Source organism: Theropithecus gelada, chromosome 17 (assembly GCF_003255815.1).
Source record: "Theropithecus gelada isolate Dixy chromosome 17, Tgel_1.0, whole genome shotgun sequence".
NCBI classification, from domain to species: Eukaryota; Metazoa; Chordata; class Mammalia; order Primates; family Cercopithecidae; genus Theropithecus; species Theropithecus gelada.
The window spans coordinates 67,367,238-67,387,689 of record NC_037685.1 but is presented as its reverse complement, the minus strand read 5'-3'; the positions used below and the strand labels follow the sequence as shown (position 1 = coordinate 67,387,689).

The 20,452-nt window shown below is 40.4% G+C and overlaps 1 protein-coding gene across 3 annotated transcripts in view; it reads left to right on the top strand.

The window, feature by feature from the left end:
* DCLK1 (doublecortin like kinase 1) overlaps positions 1–20,452 on the top strand; it is a 355,985-nt gene that overhangs the window by 162,334 nt on the left and 173,199 nt on the right. For all 3 annotated transcript variants that reach the window (XM_025364300.1, XM_025364299.1, XM_025364301.1), the window contains exon 4: positions 12,975–13,074. In XM_025364300.1, the coding sequence (XP_025220085.1) occupies positions 12,975–13,074 (100 nt within the window). The remainder of the gene's footprint in view (positions 1–12,974; positions 13,075–20,452) is intronic.

Genomic DNA, 20,452 nt, shown 5'->3' with positions numbered 1-20,452 from the left:
TAGAGAGAGAGTATTCATTTTTAAGGTGAAGTTGGTAGCTTTTGAAACCATGATTTGCCCTTGGAGCCAGAGGATGGATTAAGCGGGGAGAAAGGGAAGTAGAAGGAGCTTCTTGGCTTATTGGAGGGGTTTAGTTTTGTTCCACCTCTGCTGAGCTGGTAACATTTGCTTTAAAATTTCCTGTTAGGTTCTCCACTTTCTTTCTCTCCTCTTCTCTCTAGGAAGAGGAAAGGGATAGTCATGATGATCAAGCATAGGGGAAGAGAGGAAGGATGCAGAAAACAATCTGTTGACTAACACAACCCTTTCCCAGGACGGGATTGTAAGCACATGTAGATGCACCCATGTATACATGCACATAAACACATGCGCACACACACACACACACACACACAACTTGCTGTATTGTTTTTTTCATGAGCTCTAATTTCCAGGAGTGGTGGGTCTTGATTGTGCCCTACCCTGCCTTTGGAAATTACAGAAGCCGGAGTCTGTCCGGAAGTTGGTAGTCTCCCCTGAGATATAGAAACAGCCAAGAGTACTGGCTCTGCACATATTAACCATGGCTGCTGGAATTCTCGCCTGGAGACTACAAACGGCCTGCCCACGGGTTGAATCCAGGACATGGGCATGTCTCATTTGGAATACACAATGTTTTTTATAAAACATGATTTTATCGCCAACTTTTTAAAAATCAGGGGCTTTCAAATGAAAGTCTGATTTCACTTTCTCATAGGAAATGAATCAATCTGGCCTAATTTCCTGCATGACAAGTGTTGAGCTGTCCTGTTTATGGGTGGGCGGGGGGGGTGTTCCAGGTCAGTGCAGTCACCATCAGTTTCCTATTGTCTGCCTGTGTTCATGGCCATTGATCACCCTGTTTGCATGGTGTTTTATTATGCCTGGCCCACTTCACTGTGTATGTTACCTGCCAGGTCTCTGTAGGCATTTGAAGTAATGATGCTTCATGCCTTAGTTCATGCTTCGTGGGGAGGTGGAAACCAGCCCCATGTTACTCACTCAACTCTAGATTTAAATAAAAAATAATTAATTTTAGATGCTCTAATATACGTAGTATACAATGAAGACAAAGAGGAAATATTGACCTAAGGTGTTTTCATCACCATATATAATTTTTAAAAGACCATTAAGAATCAAGTTTGTATTCATAGTTGTGTACCCACATCAGAATTTATTTATAAAAACATAATGTCTTCAAACCAAGCTTTCATTTTGAACTGTAATTTTTTTTAATCTTACTTTTGCCATCTCTCTCAACCTTTTATTAGCTGTGTTTAGATCTTAATACAATTATGCAAAAACAGTATTATTATTCAAACAATTCCAGAGAATGTTTCCATTTATAATTTTAAGCGCTCACTTGCTGTCATATATATTTTTGGAAGAACAAGGATCTTTCTCCAATATTTTGGAAGCCATGTAAATGTCTTTAGTAGCTGCATTTAAGTATGGATGAAAAAAAGTAAATGTATTCCTAAAATAATTTTAGAATTCTAGGTTGCATTTATACTGAATATTGCTGGGATGATTATTATCAATTAGAAGTGGTTAAGCACCCAGTGAGCAAAACACAGACTAATATGCTGCACAGAACACTCAAGAGACAAAAGGCTCTGTCCTCGGCTCATTTAGAACAAAATCCAAAGTTTTGTAAGGGCTCCCTTTATGGAGATAGTGGTGTTGATGGTAATGATGGTGATAGTGGTGTTAATGGTGGTAGTGGTGGTACTGGTAGTTATACTGCTGTTGGTGGTACGGTAGTGGTGATGGTGGTGGTGGTGGTGGTGGTTATGGTGGTAATGGTGGTGATGGTTATAGTGGTGGTGGTAGTGGTAATAGCGGTGGTGGTGATGTTATAGTGATGGTAGTGGTGGTGGTGATGGTTATAGTAGTGGTGCTGGTGGTAGTGGTGGTTATAGTGGTGATGATGGTGATGGTTATAGTTATAGTGGTGGTTGTAGTGGTGATGCAGTGATAGTCATAGTAGTGGTGGTGGTGGTGATGGTGGTTATAGCAGTGATGGTGGTGATGGTTAGAGTAGTGGTAGTGGTGGTGGTGGTGATGGTGGTTATAGCAGTGATGGTGGTGATGGTTAGAGTAGTGGTTGTGGTGGTGGTGGTGATGGTGGTTATAGCAGTGATGATGGTGATGGTTAGAGTAGTGGTAGTGGTGATGGTGGTGATGGTGGTTATAGCAGTGATGATGGTGATGGTTAGAGTAGTGGTAGTGGTGGTGGTGGTAGTGGTGGTTATAGCAGTGATGGTGGTGATGGTTAGAGTAGAGGTAGTGGTGGTGGTGATGGTGGTTATAGTGGTGGTGGTGGTGGTGACGCTCATAATCATTTTGGAAACATTAGCTTTATGAGATTGTTGTTTGAAAATCATCATTTACTTAAGAAGACTAATTTGCACTGTATAAAAAATGCCTTTTAATCTCGAGTTATAAATGCAGAGAAGTATATTCAAACTAGAAATAAAAATATTTAAAGCAACACACTCCATACTTGAATGTCAAGTGACCTTTACAAATGTTCCTGGCAAAAGCATACTTCCATGGCTTTGGGAATATTATTTTACACAATCTCAGGCAGCGAGCCAGTGCACAAGAACATACCAGGCAAAGTGATTTATCTTTGTGTTTTTAGCTCTCAAATGTATGCCAATACTTTTGATACTTATAATTTTCTTGCAAAACTTTTTAAAAATCTGATTTTACCAAACAGTCCTTGTGAGAAATCAGTGTAACATCATGTGTCAAGTCTCTCTTAGGGCCTCACACATCATAGGTCTTAGCACTCATCCCAGGCTCCTAAAAAACATCAAGAGTGCCTTTGTGTGCATGTTGAGTAAGAGTCAACAAAATTATAAGAGAGTAGTGAGTTGCTTTAAACACATTTTTAAGTCCTGACTCTATCTGAGGATGTTGCCTGACACAGATTTTGTGGGTTGGGATTGGTTCTCTGGGTTTGAAGCCTGACTTTTGTAACTTTATCTACATGCCAAGACTCCTATGAAGCACCTTACACTAGCTGATTAGTGACTCTTTTCCTTTGCTCCAAGTTTATCTTGCCCCAAACCTATTCTATTAATGGTGTTGTGTAGGCTTATAAACACTTAGTAGGAGAATCTCAGAGCATCATTTCTTTGTTCTTCATCTTGACTTTTCAAATAGTGACCACCCTAACAAAGAATACACAATAAACTGTAAAAGAATAAACATTTGAAAATCTTTTTTGAAGGTATAGTTATTTTCAAAGTTTTATATGGATGTTTTTGAATGGACTGAATCCAGCCCAGAGGAGCATTTTGTATGGGTTTATATACTACTTGCAGATTTTATTTTTTAATTGGAGGTGTTAAATTTACAACAATTCTTCCTATTAAAATGTTTTAGAGAAAGTAATGTGGGAACACAGTGCCTGATGCTGCTTGCTTTGGACAGGGCATTTATGATCCAGTTTGCCACTGATGGTGGTTTTGTTTCTTTCTTTTTTTTTTTTTTTTTTTTTTTGCCCAGCCTTTGCTCATCCATATTCCCTGCCTATCCCTGGTTGGTCCTGTGTTTATGACTCCTGATATGAACACTTCTTGACATTGGTGATGAGAACTCGAAGTGTTTCTCAGAATGACTTGAAGATAGCATTATGTCCAATATCACTCCCCAGGCATTAAGCAGACAACCAACCATATGTTCAGTGCCACATTTTACCCCTTAAGGATTTCCCAAAGATTCTATATTATGTGGCTTCCTGTTTCTCTTAAGAGTTTTATTTCTTCTTTTTTCAATTATTACAGTAAGATGTTTCTGCCTAATTAGAAACCATGCCACAATCTCAACTACCTACTTGCATGAATCTTTTGGGAGATCCTCTCAGCGATAGAATGTAAGTTTAATCTTTTTCTATCCCTGAAAATAATGAGTTCAATCAGACGGTTCAGATAAGCCAATTTCCTGGGCTTGGCCACCCTTAATCTTGAACACTCATCTTAGGGTAATTGATTTAGGTTAGCTGCTGGGTTCAGACCAGAGTTTATTTTCACCCTCTCCAAAGAAACTACTGTGTCACAGTTTTCATTTTCTTGGACTATCCTTTAATTCTTTAAGTGAAAGAAATAGGTAAGCTATTCTAAAAAGGAGGTAGACAATAGTAAAGGATGTCTTAGTGGGAGAAGCCAGAGGAATAGGACTGATGTGGTATTAACTTGGCAAAAGACCAGGATTGGAAACCTTCTGAGTAAACTCTATTCTTTATACCTCTCTTTCCCAGATATTTCAAGTTTAGTATTCTGTTCTTAAATAATAGCCCCAAATCCCTCAGACTGATGTTCAACACGGAGACCTACCTACCATGCCTTACTAATATCAGCACTGAGAGCAGTAACTGCTCATCGCTGGTGTTCTCTATAAGCCAGGCATGGTACTGATTACTCTCCATACATTATCTCATTGAACCCCCATGAAACCCTACGGGGTAAGCATTGGTAGCTCCGTTTTACATATGAGGAAACTGAGGCTTGAAGATGTTAAATAGTTGTCCAAGGTCACACATCTACTAGGTGGCCGAGTCAAGGCACCTGGTCAATATTTGTTACTAGGGTGTTGTTTTACACTTTGCTATGGTCTGAATGTTTATATCCCCCCAAATTCCTATGTTGACATCCTAACCTCCAAGACAATGGCATTAGGAGGCGGGCTTTGGGAGGTGATTAGGTCACAAGGGCATCATCCTCATGAATAGAATCAGGGCTCTTATTAGAGGCCCCAGAGAGGTCCCTCTTCCCTTCCACCTCGTGAGGCTACAGTGAGAAAGCAGGCCCTCACCAGACACCGAATCATCTGGTGCCTCGATCTTGAACTTCCAGCCTCCAGGCTGTGAGACACAAATGCCTGCTGTCTACAAGCCACCCAGTCTAAGATATGTTTGTTATAGCAGCCTGAATGGACTAAGAGACACATTTTTAAAAAGAGAATGAAATGTTAGCATTTAAAAAAATAAAGGATAGATAACAAAAGATGAGTCATTTAGAGTAGGTTGCAGTCTGCTTAGGTATGTCTGAGTCTGTGAAAGATGGTAATCCACGCATAAAGGGTGCATTCCTGGGTCAGAGAGTATGTTCAACGGCAGGCTGCAATAGCTGATGTCCATGTCAACTACAGCAGCTGAGAACACATCCAGGGAAGAAATACATTTTCAATTCCATAACTGACTTTTTCTGATTGACCCAGTGAATCAAACTGCAACCGTTTCAAACGAGAACTTTTCCTTTTTCTATTTCTTTAAGCATCAGCCTGTTAGTTTGAGTGTAATCTCCTAGCCTATTCTGAATTTCAACAGTATTATCCATTTTTACAAAAAAAAAAAAGTCTTAGTGCTTCATGTTTTAAACTTGTAAAGAGTACTTTGAGGATCTTTATTTTCTTCTTTCTGTTTATGATTATTACTTAACTAATTTAATTTTTATTCACATATTTTCCTCTGGCCAAGAGCCAGAGTTTCTTTAAAGAATTTTTTATTAGAAGCTTCCAGCCATAAGAGCTAGAGGAAAATAAATTATCACTTGCATAAATTTATCATCAAAGAGTGAAAACAAAAATGTAAAGAAGTGATGGAGAATGTGTTTTATGACAATAACATAACACACTTCTAATATTAGGCTATAAAACTAATTGTGAACATATTTTAGAACCAGAAACATATGGAATTACATGATTATAGGACAGAAAAATTCACAGTGGTTGACTTATAATATCATGTGGCATAAAAATGCTCATTGCTAAGAGTGGAGAGAAGAAGCCAAGTATGGAATGAAATTGGAAGAGGAACCTCCTCTCAATTCAGTTTTGGCAGGACGAGGAGCCCCATACGTGCCAAGTTTTAACTGAAAGCTAATTATAATGGTCACGTTACGAATTGTGCAGAAAGAGGAAGGTTGTTGACTTGGCACCTTAAATACATAGGTAACTATATATTTTTTCAAAAATATATAAGCATTCCTTTTTGGTAAAGAGCATCTCATTAAAATGTTAACCACAGAATCCTTAAGCTTGCCGTCTTTAACTGTTATCAAGAAGTTTAAGAAACTACAAATGAAGTATTTTAAAGAAAAAGAAAGTTAAAACAGAAAGAACGTGCCATACTCGATGATTCCAATAGATGGGATGAATTTATTCGTTTTTACTTCTGTGATGGTTTGTTCTCTTGCTTAAAATACATTCTTTAAATGGGTGACAGCAAAATATTTTGGTGTCTCTCATACAATGGAAAACACCTGATAGAGACACAATGACTTCTGTGGCTTCAAATGCGTCCAGGGCTACGGAGATATCCCCCTTTTCGTTTGAAGAGGGCGCTCTTGTAAAGAAAATATCCTTGCCTAGGCCCTGCTGAGAAACTGGCCCAGCTCCCTGAAGTCAGCGTCACCATGGAGATCTTATTCCAGTGAGGGGGAATGGATTCCACGGTCCTGCTTTGGAAATGTGTAAATAGCAGATGCTTTTATTGCCTTTGTTTGAATCTCTGCCCTTGCAGAGCAACTCAGGCCGGAAGCTCAGAGGAGAGGAAGTCCATATTTGTCTGTAGCATTTTGTTTCCTCGTAAGCAGCTTAGTCTCTTGGGACGACTGTGCGTAATGACAAGTTAATGGAAAAGATATGAATTCAGATTTCACATAAAGAGAGTCAGAAAAAGTAATGTGTCTTCCTTGAGCCAAAGGAAGAATTCAAACTTCCTTCTTTTAAAAAAGGGGGGGCGGTAGCCGGGCGCGGTGGCTCAAGCCTGTAATCCCAGCACTTTGGGAGGCCGAGACGGGTGGATCACAAGGTCAGGAGATCGAGACCATCCTGGCTAACACGGTGAAACCCCGCCTCTACTAAAAAATACAAAAAACTAGCCGGGCGAAGTGGCGGGCGCCAGTGGTCCCAGCTACTCGGGAGGCTGAGGCAGGAGAATGGCGTAAACCCGGGAGGCGGAGCTTGCAGTGAGCTGAGATCCGGCCACTGCACTCCAGCCTGGGCGACAGAGCCAGACTCAGTCTCAAAAAAAAAAAAAAAAAAAAAAGGGGGGGGGGCGTTTATTAGACACCATTTTTATTACATACTGTTAATGTACAATATATGTGGTAACTATTGATCATAATGATTTTATCAGCTGAAATTTATAATATGCAAATGCGAGCGTGCATGATAGACTCATTTTCCTACAGCTTGGTAGTTAAGAGCCTGCATTTGAGTTCTAAGTGGCCTGTGTTCAAATTCCTACTGATTTTCTGTTTAACCTGGCTGTTTTTCTTCATCTGTAAAACGGGGATACTGATACCGATAAATTATTGTCAAATAGAGTTTGTCTCCTTCATAGTTGAAAGAATTCAGTATTATCATGTATGTTGAAGATGAAATGTAGTAATGTATACAGAACTATACCACACCAAAAAGAGAATTTTCCTATTTATTTTATCTTTATCAGATATATAATTACTGTGGTAAAGCATATTAGAATCAATACAGTAACTGATAAGCAAGAGAATTTAAGTCACTCATCCAAGTTCATGCAACAGTTATAGGCAATATGGGCTCAGAACCCAGGTATCCTGACCCTCGTTCAAGGACTTTTCCCAGCACATCTGGCAATTATAATCACCCATGTTTTTTGAGGTATTGTGGGTATGGCATAATGCTAAGCACCATCACATAAACTCTCATGCAATAAATTGACTGTTTTTCTTTGGACTTAAAAAAAAATTCAACATTGGAGTTAGATTTCCATATAATAAGCAAAGCGCTAAGTAAAAACTGAAAATTAGTCAACAGAATATTAAGTGTCGTGTACTATAAACAGATTATCTGGCTTATGAATTGCATATATTACACATACAGTATCTTTTGCAGTGGGGGATATTTCAACAGAGAGCAGTTTTCTCAGAGGAATAAAAATCTCTGGTTGTCACGAAACTAGAAGTTGGTGACAGATCTCCAGGGGCCCTGAGTTAAGACAGTGGTTCCTAGCACATTTGTTATGTCAGGTGAATTTGCTTACAAATGACTTTTCACAGCGTCATTCTGTGGAAGGCTAATGGAAATCAGTGGTATAAACTCTGCCCCACCTTTGTGTTAGCATCTTCTACCAGCTTTCCACCCATTCTCTGATGCTAATTCAAAGTGTGCCTTTCATCAAAATAATGATACTGATAGAATCCTTATTCCCCAAGCAAGAAGAGGCACGCATTTGCTACATTTTCTTCAAATCAACTTAGAAAAGAAGCATGTTAGTATAGAACTTAGGAAGTATATACTGTATATTTGCACTCGATTTATACTTATTTAGAAGTAAAAATACATTTGGGCTAATAAAATAGCTAAAATTTATTGAGGACTTATTCTCTTTGGCTTCATCGTCTTAACTCATCTTGAAACAACTAATATGATAAACTGAGACACAAAGAGATTAACATCCAAGTGGAAGAGCCGGGTTCACTCAGAAGCTGGGCTCTGTTGGTAGTGCTGTGTTCTTAGGGAATAGCCTAAGCAGACATCTCCATGATGCCAAAAGAAATGGCACCCAACGGAAGACACTGCCCTTGCTCTGACTGAAGTTAGGATCTATAGAAACAGGACTCATTTCAAGATAGCTGATGGAGGTTTCCTGATTAGCTCAAGTCAATGTGGTGGTAGAGTAAGGGCTGGAGTGATATCACCTGTCTCCAGCCTTTGACAAAACCACTAGAAGGTAATGTAAGTCACTCTCTGCTGAATTACTGATTCACAACAGGAATTATTTGGATCATAAGTCTGTAAACATATACGAGAAAAGAAGAGGTGATAGATAAGGACAGCCATGTTCTTAAGATCTAGCCCAGGGACTGGCAAATAATGGGCACTCAGTAAACTCGTATTGATCAATGGATAGAGATTCAGAGCAGGGATGAGTCACTTTGGATTAGAGTGGATAGAGAAGGTAGGGTTTGAATCTGCGACTGAGCTATGGGCCATAGGAGGGATTTGAACAGGCAAAGAATAAGAAAGGTTACCAGATAGAAAACAAACAAACAAACAAACACATAGGTAGGAAAGAACAAGCCCTTTTTAGAGAAAAACAGGCAAAGCAGATAAATTGAAACATGTTTCAGGTTAGGACATAGTTCTTCCATCCATCCATCCGTCCGTCCGTCCGTCCATCCATCCATCCATCCATCCATCCATCCATTTATTAATCCATCCATTGTCCATCCATCCAACAAATGCTTATTTAAGCATCAGGCACCATGTCACAACTAAAAAAACCGGAAGCTTGAAAGATAGGTTGGGGTCAGATTCTGAGGCATCTGGAATGCCAGGCTCAGAAAGATGAACTTTAACTTGAGGATAGTAAGCCATGGATGGCCTTCTGAGCCATGGAGAGAGATATTGAAAATTTGCTAAGGAAGAGTAGACTGACAGAATTAAACCAGATGGATTGGACAGAAAGGAGGTAGGGCTGAGAAAATCCACTAGAGTAAAATGCCAGGGTCCACAGGCAGGAGGATGAGCCCTGGACTGACTTGGTTCTGGGAGTAAAGGAGAGGAGGGTGGGGGAAAGGAAGGCCTGGGTTGGAAAGTTACTACAGGGGTGGAATCTCTGACCGTAGTGAAACCACAGAGAAGAGCAGGCTCTGAAAACATCAACTGTCCTGAGAGGTAGAGGAGCATGGAGGTGGAACAGAAAAGCTTGGAAAGGTGCTTCTCCACCTTTCCAAGAGGATGGACATCTCTCTTTTCTCAAACTTGATAATTCTGCCTTTGCATCTGCCCTGTATCTAATCATCATGAATGCTTCCAACATCTGACACGTACTGAGCAGATAATTCATGGCTGAGAGGCCAATTGTCACTATCCCTTTGTAACAAGAAGCCTGTTTTTCATTCATCAGATGAATTTTTTAAAAAACTGGTAACTATACTGAATCTTTAGAACACCAGGTTTCAAAAGGAGTAACACTGCATAGATAAATAAAATCAGATTATTGTGCGAAACACTGGTTTTCAATTCCTCTACCTTTTTATAATTCCTTAATATCAGAATGTACAGTAATGCCTCAAGGAAAATTCTCAATGTACATTTGTCTAGAGAAGTGGGTTATAAATCTCCCTCTGTTATTCTTTCTTGTTAGTTGGAATACATTATAGCTACCTCTGTATCAGTGATAGAGCGTGAGTGCATGGATAATTGAAGCACACTGAAGTGCACAGATTATCCTAAATTCATCTTTATTATAACCTTGTGTTTAAGTCTCCTTTGCTATCAACTATTTAAGAAGACTTCTAACAAGGAGCAGTTTTATAAAGTTGAATTTGATCTACTGACCATACCTACCTTTTCCGTTGGGAAGTTGTGAGCAGGGAAGTGGTTACATGATGTTGAACAGAAAGCACAGAAAACATCAGAGTTTCTGCTAGTTCAACAAATTCTCTCATTTCAGTGACTGTTTGGTGAGAGGTAAATGAATGCATGCTGCTTGGCACTGAGGTGACTTGCCCCTGCCTTTTTGTGCTGGGTGATGACAGTTACTTTTCTCTAACAATCATTGCATTCCTTTTATATTCTTGGAGTCTCGGTGTTGGAAAGAACATCAAAATTTCATCATGTTTCGTTTCCGGCTTGCCAAAAAAAAGAAAAACCTGCCCAAGATGGATCATTGTTTGTTCCGTTCTTTAAGTCTCAGACTTGGAGAATGGTCATCAGTAAACTGATGGAAGAGCATTGGCTAGCAACCTGCTTAAAACCTGTTGTAGTTTTGATGATAGTTATTTGTCCACATAGAAGTGACATGAAACATGAAGACACCGATGAGTAGGATGTAGTTAGCAATCAGATGTTCTCAAATGCAAATGGTGGGAGTGAGAATGTGTTTCCTTTCAAAAACAATATTTTTCATCTATCAGAGATACATCATCAGAATGTTTGATGTAGAGTAGGCCCATCATAAATGTTTGAGTGAGTAAATTAGTTGGCAATGAAATATTTATCAGCTGCAGAAGCATGGCCGCCTAGGAGCAGAGTGGGTAACTCCTTTCTTTCCTGTGTTCCCAGAGATCTTTTCACCTATGGCTGTCGGCCACTTCTAAAGGGAACTCTGAGGAACACTATCTGTCTTCATGATGCTGTGTGAGAAAAAAGTTCTGGAATCAAATAAGTTTGGGAAATACTGGATTTTTCTATCTCTTCTTTGACGTCATGATGTATATTAGAACATTAAGGGTTTTGAGAATTTGGAAACAAATATTTTCCAAATCTGTTTGGCTTTAGAACTCTCTTTTGCACAAAACGTATTAACCATCCACACTTTAGGAGATACTGCTCTTTTGGGTTCATTGTTCGCATTTGGGCGGAGATCATGACTTTTTCATTTCTGCCAGATGCTGATTGGCACATGGTAGGCGTTCAGTAAATACTTCTGTAAATGAAATGTAAAATGAAAATGGCCACGGGGGGGGAGTGTTGATTGAGATGATGCTAGAAGAAGCTATGGTGTCATGAAGGTAAAGATGAACAGGATTGGGTTGGAGTCAGAGAAAGAGGAGTGAAATGGAGGGTGGGTTCTGAATTCAAATGGTCTGCTTTTAAACCAAATAGAATATCAGAGCTTCTGACATCACTCTTGAAGCCCTTCAGTTTATCTTCCTCAGTGATTACAGCATCCCTCTTAAATCTCCTGTGTTTTTAAGCTTTCATGGGTAGACTAAACACTGACAACCATGGATAATACCTCATTCTTGTTTAATGTTGATTATCAAACTGTTATAGAAATTCAATTTTAAAAACTTCAGCCAAGTGATTATTTAGAAATGAGACATTATTTGGAAAGACAGTCTAAAGCCCACACATCATTGCATTTGGGGACTCTAAATAATGCTATGTTTTCTCAACTTACTATTCTATGTCTTATAGCACATGTGATGTGTCAGAGTAGCATTCCCAGGGACTGACAAAAAAGCAGAACTCCAGAGGTGCCCGCGAGCACTCCAGAGTGGCTTGTCTCTGGTCCTCAAATATCCAGGGGAAAATGCTATTACAACCTCTGTTTCATACAGCTCTGAATGGGTGCCTGCAACTAGCCATCTTACGATTCGCCCAAGTGGTCAAAGGAAATTGAAAATAGTTAGAAATCAGCAGTGTTCCTAGTGTTGGCATTGCACACAATGTGAACAAAATATTACATAGCCTAGCCAAAGACAGAGAGCAAGATGCTTGAAAATTATTCATTTTGATCACATTTACTTGCAAAAATGACATTTAGCTTTCCTAAAGCTCTCATTGGAGAGTAAGTCGAGTAAATATCAAAAGGTTGCCTTAAAACTTGCCTTTTGCATGACGAGAAGAAATGGGTGGCCTGAGAGTTTTAGAATTTGGCAGAGCCTGGGTGTGGGCATACACTTACCGTAATCTCTCTAACCCTAAGCAATAGCTTCATTTATTTATTATTATTTTTAAAAGAGTTTCATTTTTCTTTCAACTAGAGGTGGAATGGGTTTAAAGGAGGTGATTATGTTCCTATGATGAGAGAAATATTTTTCTTCAGTGATTATGATGGCATCAATTACTAAACATATTTGTTGTTAAAACCATATGCTGACTTGTGTTACTATCAAAGAGGATTACATTCCGAAGAGGAAAGGGGCACTGCACCTACACTAATATGGAAACAAAGGGCTCTTACCTCAGAGCCTATTGATATATCAAGTAATAAATGTGACAGTTACGGGTTCTATTTTCCTTATCCTGTTTGCCTGCAGAACTGAAATGGAACATGTTTCTTACTAGTAACAGATGCTCGAACCCCTCTTTTGAAATTCCTCTGTAGAAGCTGCCCTGTTGATTCCATTAGGTGGGAAGGGGCTTTATGCAGATGTCTGCTCGTGGGGTTGCATTGTTGTAATTGCTGTTCTACCACCCTTGCTGAGTGCCATGCTTTTCTCTTGTAGGTGATGTGCCTTCAGGACTTTTTTGGTGATGATGACATTTTTATTGCATGTGGACCGGAGAAGTTCCGTTACCAGGATGATTTCTTGCTAGATGAAAGTGGTAAGGAAAAAAAAAGTTCAAAACCAGGGGAAATTTGAGGCAGCTTTCAAAAATGAGCTGCACCAGGCCAAGATTATGTCAACTCCAAAGCTACCAAATCAGTTTCAGATCCTCACCCAGCGTGTCTTTTCCATATCTTGAATTTCTTTGATTTTTTTTTAAATATGGAAAACAGATGAAATGAGAATTGGAAAAGTTAAATCATTTAGAAGAATAAGTAACTAATGGCTAATTTATAACCACTTAATAATTAAGTTGATGTTACATAGAAGATGGTGGTGTGGATTTCTACATTTTTAATTTTATATTTTTCCCACAATTTTTAGCTGAGGGATTTGTCATCATAAAATCATTTAAGATGTTTCTAGGCTCAGCTTTCAGGTAGCTTCCTTTAATTCCTAACCAGGCAAGTGGCTTGCTTTCCCTTTTTGCTTTAAATACTGTAGCATTCTTGTGTCATTAGCATCTGTGAGATATCAGAAAAGAGAAGTTAGCTTCCTTCCGTTAACAAACTAAATGTGCTACTCTGTAACTGATAAAGAGGGGATGGTTGTAAAGAGGGAAAAACATGTCTTAGGAAATGAATATGAAAGGTTGTGACTTTAAGAATGATATTTTTGATACCATTAATCATCTGAGAATCTTAGCACTATCACAGGTAAGATTATTGTACCAAAGATTATTGTACCCCTTCCTTGATAATATTACTCTAATTTAATTAGGGGAGCATTGCATATTTACTGACAACTCACATTCTGCCTAGTTGGAAATGCTTTTTGAAATAATAATAAATTATTTGCTTAGATGAATACAGAAAAACAAATCAGTGAGCTTTTGAAATAGTGGCTGAGCAACACTTGAGCACTCACAATAATGGGAAAGTGATGTGATGTAGTGGTCTCACCCCGACACTGCAGATGTGTGTTAATGCACAGCATCTATGTTACACGCATATATACATATTATCAGCTGTATGCACTTAGGAACTACAGTTCTTTGATTTAAAAATGACTTAAAGGATGGGTGTGGTGGCTCACACTTGTAATCCCAGCACTTTGGGAGGCCGAGGTGGGCAGATCACTTGAGCTCAGGAGTTTGAGACTAGCCTGGGCAACATGGCGAAACCCTGTCTCTACAAAAGTTAGCAGGGCATGGTGGTGCACACCTGCAGTCCTAGCTGCTTGGGAGACTGAGGTGGACGGATCATCTAAGCCCAGGGAGGTCAAAGGTGCAGTGAACGCTGATTGTGCCATTGTACTAGGCCTGGGTGATAGATCAAGACCCTGTCCCCCCAAAAAAATGACTTAGAGTGTGTAGGGAGGGATAAGGATTTTTAAAATTGCCCCTTTCTCATGAAAACTTCAAATGCCCATTAAGAATGTAAATAGATGTGTCATTTGAAGAGATTTATTTTGGTTCAAGGACCAAAACTGTAAGAGTGGTTTGGCATCCCTTTTTCTCTAAATAAGTTGACTCAAATACATTCCATCTTTATTTCTGATCTACGTGCCCTTTGAGGCACAGATTTTTGTAAATATATCACAAGTATAGTGTCCTCAAGGAAGGTCTCCCCCACACCACCGTTTTAAGAACAGCTTTGCCATTGTGTAGAACAGGTGAAAGTCAAGAGTCAGACAGAAGAGTTGACAGCACGGTTTTGAGAAAAATAAACTGCCCTGACTTTCCATTTAAAGAAAATAGCTGCTTGTGATAGAATGGTTTAGGAGACCAGATGCGTTCTGAAATGAAAGCCTGTTTGTTGCTTTGATATAGAAAACAGCCTGTCAAACTCGACCTGGAATACATCTCTTTTTCAAACCAGCAAGCAGAGTTGGCCACATCTTCCAAGCTCTGGGGTCTCTATCTAGGCCCCAGATGGACTTGGGGCCCCTTCTCCCTGCTGGCTGGGCTGGGTGAGCTCACACAGCTGGGCTTCCCTTCGCAACAATCAATGGGCTCTCCACCCACGATGCCGCAGCTACTCCCGTGTACCTGCTATGATGAGCAGGTAGACTTTCTGAGAAGTACAGCAGGGAAATGCCAGAAATTCTGTAATACAGTAGGTGCACTACCCCTTTCCTCTTGCTATTTGCCCCTTAGAATTATTTCTCATTAAAAAGAATGCACACAGGCCGGGTGCGGTGGCTCACGCCTGTAAACCCAGGACTTTGGGGGGCTGAGGAGGGCGGATCACCTGAGGTTGGGAGTTCGAGACCAGCCTGACCAACATGGAGAAACCCCATCTCTACTAAAAATACAAAATTAGCCAGGCATGGTGGCACATGCTTGTAATCCCAGCTACTCAGGAGGCTGGAGAATGGCTTGAGCCTGAGAGGTAGAGGTTGTGGTGAGGTGAGATCCCATCATTGCACTCCAGCCTGGGCAACAAGAGTGAAACTCTGTCTCAAATAAATAAATAAATAAATAATAAAAGAATAAAAAAGAATGCACACAGATATACAGAGATATGCACACAAGGGCTTACATGCAAACACACACACACACACATCCCAGGGCACCTTCTCCATCTTTTGTGGTTTGACCTTGTGAAGGACCACTTCACACTAATTAGCTGAGAACTTCACATCCCTTCCCTGGATGAATAATGTCCTAACCCTTTCTTGGTGTGAAATACATTTGCTGAGTAACGATGTCCTCCCCCATTCCAAAAGAAACACTTGGATATGGAAGGAAGGGGGCTCAAATAGAAAAACGATCTAAATTGAGATTTTACTTCCTTGGATGAACTTACCCCAAGACTAAATTCACACGTTGACAAGTGCAATTTTCCTGTTGCTTGTACAGCATGTTCTAGTGCTGATGTATTAACATTTGAATCTTTTTTTAAGTGCTCCGAGCATGATTTAACCCAGCTTATCTGTACTTGCTAAATGGTATTTGCACATCGATGCTTCATTTGGCCTTTTCCGTAGTAGTTTCCTTAAAGGGTTGTCAGCAGTGGGTACAGGCCTCTTCAGAATTACTACTCTCGCCCTGTGCAGGGCTGTGCTTCATTTAAGGTGCCAAGAAGTGGGCCTTTTGCCACAAGGCGGCACTTTTATTTTAACTTTCCAGATTTACCCGGCTCCCAGTGAGTTCAGGATTTAGCAATAATACATCCCTCTAATTACTGCTAGGAAATCTCCTAAGGATGTCTCTTAAGGTCCATCCTGGGAGGAGATTTGCCATTGTAGATGAATATTTCATGGGGCCACATTGGAGCCAGATTAATATAGGAAACTGCCAGGGAGCCTCCTTCCACTCCTAAGTTTGCACTTTCGGAAAATAACACCTTCCTTGTTCTGGTTCAGAATGTAACCATTTTAGCGATATCGTCATCAATCAGTAGAATCTTAGCACCTTGGAGATGGTGGCTAGAGCACTATAGATAGAGACAAGCAGAGAGGCCAGCAGATCCTTCCCTTGTTGTCTAATTTAGAATGATGAAACAGAGGCAGGGAAAATGTCACATTGGAGACAGGAAGCTCAACATGGTTTTGCTTCTGTGTTGATGACAAATGGATGAATTTGTGATCTGTTGCCATTTAAAAGTGGTAGGGTTTTGTTGAGAAAGGATCATCACCCCATGCTTGGGAGGGACAGTGAACTCCTTGGGGATGAGCCTGATGCTGGATGTCAATTCTTGTCCAACCCCCCAGCCTCAAAGCCAGTGCCTCGACTCTGCTTGGCTAGTTCCTTCACCCATTCACTCCACTGCCATCTGGAGCCTCATCGTGGGCAGGACTGCCGCCTGCTCGGGAGTCCAGATATCTGTCATCCTCTTTCAACTTCTCTCAGATCTTTCTGGTTTTTTATCAATCAATTCCTAAGTGCTCTTGATTCTGATGTTAATCGGCATTACCTTCAAAGTTCATTGTTTTGCTTAGATGTTGAATTAATTTCCTAGGGCTGCTGTAACAAAGTATCACAAACTGGGTGACTTAAAACAACAGAAATGTGTTGGCTCACAGTTCTGAAGACAAGAACTCCAAAATCAAGGTACTGGCAGGGCTGTGCTCCCTCTGAAGGCTCTAGAGAAGAATCCTTCCTCATTTCTTCCAAGTTTCTGATGGCTTCCAGCAGTCCTTGACTTGTGGCAGCATCATCACTCCAATTTTCACCTCCATCTTCATGTAACCTTCTCCCCTGCATTTCAGTGGAATTTCCCTCTTCTCATAAGGACACCAGTTATTGGATTAGGAGCCACTCACACTCAGTATGACCTCATCTTAGCTTGGTAACATCTACAAAGACTCTATTTCCAAATAAGATTCATTCAAAGGTACCAGGATTCGGACTGGAACATATCTTTTTGGGGAACAAAATTCAACCTAAAAAAGACATTGGTAGAAGCTGTTCGAATTTTATTTGAACTTGGATTACAAGTAAACTAATGTTTATCATATTTTTTTGGATCTGTCCTTAGATATTTACAGTAATAGCATTATATTTGTTAGTAGAATACATCAACAACAGAGCTGTGGCTCCCCCTCATCTGACCCTTCACAGTTAGGGTTCCTCACCTCGTGGATCAGAGGAATGCTGTCAGACAGTCTGAGATTTCAGCAGTGCATTTGACAGAGCCCTTCTTGAAATCCCTTGGACTAAGATGAAAATATATAGTAAATGGTATAGGTGGTTGTATTTTTAATTGATTTATCTTCTCTGTCCAAAAGGTACTGATTTATAGGCCGATGTCCAATGTGCCGGAGGAGGTCTGTATTAGGATTGTCCCATCAGGCCCCTGGAGGAAGGGATTTGTTTGTTTGCTGAGAGTGAACAGGTTTCACGCCACAAGAATCTGCTTTGGACTTGATATGGTTTAGCATGGTTAGAAGTGTCCTTTTGAGGCCAGGCGCAGTGGCTCATGCCTATAATCCCAGCACTTTGGGAGGCCAAGGCGGGTGGATCACGAGGTCAGGAGAATCACAAGGTCAGGAGATCAAGACCATCCTGGCTAACACAGTGAAACCCCGTCTCCACTAAAAATACAAAAAAGTAGCTGGGTGTGGTGGCACACACCTGTAGTCCCAGCTACTCGAGAGGCCGAGGCAGGAAAATCACTTGAACCTGGTAGGTGGAGGTTGCAGTGAGCCGAGATCACATCATTGCACTCCAGCCTAGGCAACAGAGCAAGACTGCAAGACTGTCTCAAAAAAAAAAAAAAAAGTGTCCTTTAGAGAACATTAAAGCTGTGTGGATTTGAACCATCAGGGAGGAGAGCTGATGTGGTTAAAGGTAGAATGAGGATGCGAAAGGTTCTAACAGGGTGGATTGTATCTAACAAGATAAAATTGAATTTGTATAAACAAAAAGAAGAGCTCTAGGGTGTGAAAGAAAGAAAAATGCCAGCCTTACAAGCTGACTTAGTAGTGATGTCGTTTCCACAGCAGCACGTGTGAAATTTACTTTTACTTGACTGCAGGCTTAGTATGAGATGTTATGTGATATGGGTCATTTGTGTGTGGATTGTAGGGGTATCATATACTATACTGCAAAATGTTTTTGCCCCTCTGATTGAAGGTGGTAAATGTGAATTGAAACAAAACATTAAAATTAAAAAATGTATTTAGTATTCCTAAAACTAAGTAACTATAGAAGAAATGTAAATAAGCTTTCAGATTTTTGTATGTTTATAGTGTTTATAATTCTGAAGTCATTAAAGCTCAAAACTGCAGGAAGACTTTTGAGACACAGTGTGCGTGTGCGTGTGTGTGTGCATGTGTGTATGCCCGTGCACGTGTGTGCATGTGTAGTGACCGATCTCCAGGAAATACCAGTTCTGCTTCTCCCTGCACCAGACAGATGTGCCTGTAGTCCAGTGTTCTTCCTGGGTATGTGATTCTAGAATGGACATTTCCTCAGCTTCTCTTATGGATCTCCCTGGTGTTGGGTATCCAAGATCTGCTTGGTAAATATTTCTAGAAATATTCTATCCTAACCATTTTCCTGGGACTCATGTCCCGAATAAGACAGAAGCTGCATCAGGCACCATTCACCAAGGGGTTCTGATTGCTTTCCCTAATTCTGGGTGATAAGAAAATAAGGCTAGAACCTATTAGGTTGGTGCAAAAGTAATCATGGCTTCTGAAAGTAATGGCAAAAAAAAAATATGATTACTTTTTCACCAACCTAATAGAATAGTAGGAACAGTATTGGAATAGTGGGATTGTGTTTGGAAGACACAGTCTCATCCAGGCTCTGTGTCCTACTTTCTGTGTGGTCTCTACATCTCCAAGCCTGCTTCCTATTCCCTGAAACACTTTTTTTTTTCCTGAGTTGTAATGGACCTCAAATGAGACAATAAATGTCAAAGCACATTTGAAACTGTGTTCCTTATTACCCAGTGAATGATGCTGGGGAATGACACCTAAGCTGAAATATACCTCCTAGTGGATTGCAGCTGGACTCAGCCATGTAGCTTCATTTGCGGGGCTTAATTGGAGGCAGATGACATCAAGATCTGCTTTTGGTGCTCTTTGGGACCAGAAAGCGATTACTACTGCTTTCTTCCACTCTTAACTTTTGTTGCTGTGGTGGAGGTGAGAGGGAATTAAGGCTCCTTTGAAGATACCCACTCTTCTCTGGAGGGAATCTCTGGAAGATTAAACTAAACCACATGTAGAAGAACCAATCAGACTTCTAAAAGTGGCAGTGCTCAAGAGTCCCAGCCCTTGGTAAATGCTTCCCTCTTTCCATGCCCACGTTGATTTGAGTTAAAGAGACCTGATGGCTCTGCTGCTTTGTCCTGAGGCTGGCGATGCTAGGAAACCAGAAGGTTAATGGAAACACTGGAAGATGCTCACAGTCAAGCCAAAGACCACTCCTCCTCACAAACTAGTTTTTGAGTCACTGCTAACAAAATCCATCCATTCTTTCACTCATGCAGTTATTTATTCAATAAGCTAGCTTACTATGTACCGGGCAGTGTGCTAAGCTCAAGTACCTGCAGGCAGTAACACTTAGATCAGATGTGACCCTTCAACTGACCTTTTTTTTTTTTTTTTTTTGAGATGGAGTCTAGCTGTGTCACCCAGGCTGGAGTGCAGTGGTGTGATCTCGGCTCACTGCAAGCTCCACCTCCCAGGTTCAAGCAATTCTCCTGCCTCAGCCTCCCAAGTAACTGGGACTGCAGGTGCACACCACCATGCCTGACTAGTTTTTATATTTTTAGTAGATACGGGGTATTGCCATGTTGGCCAGGCTGGTCCATACTGACTTTTAATATTGTTTATGTGTAAAGATGTCAGAGGATCTTAGGTACTGAACTTTGACCCAGAATATTAAATATTGCATATTATTCTAGTGGCTTTTATCTCTTAGGAAAAATACTGTGGTAAAATGACTATTGATTTACAATAGACAGACAACTCTTTGT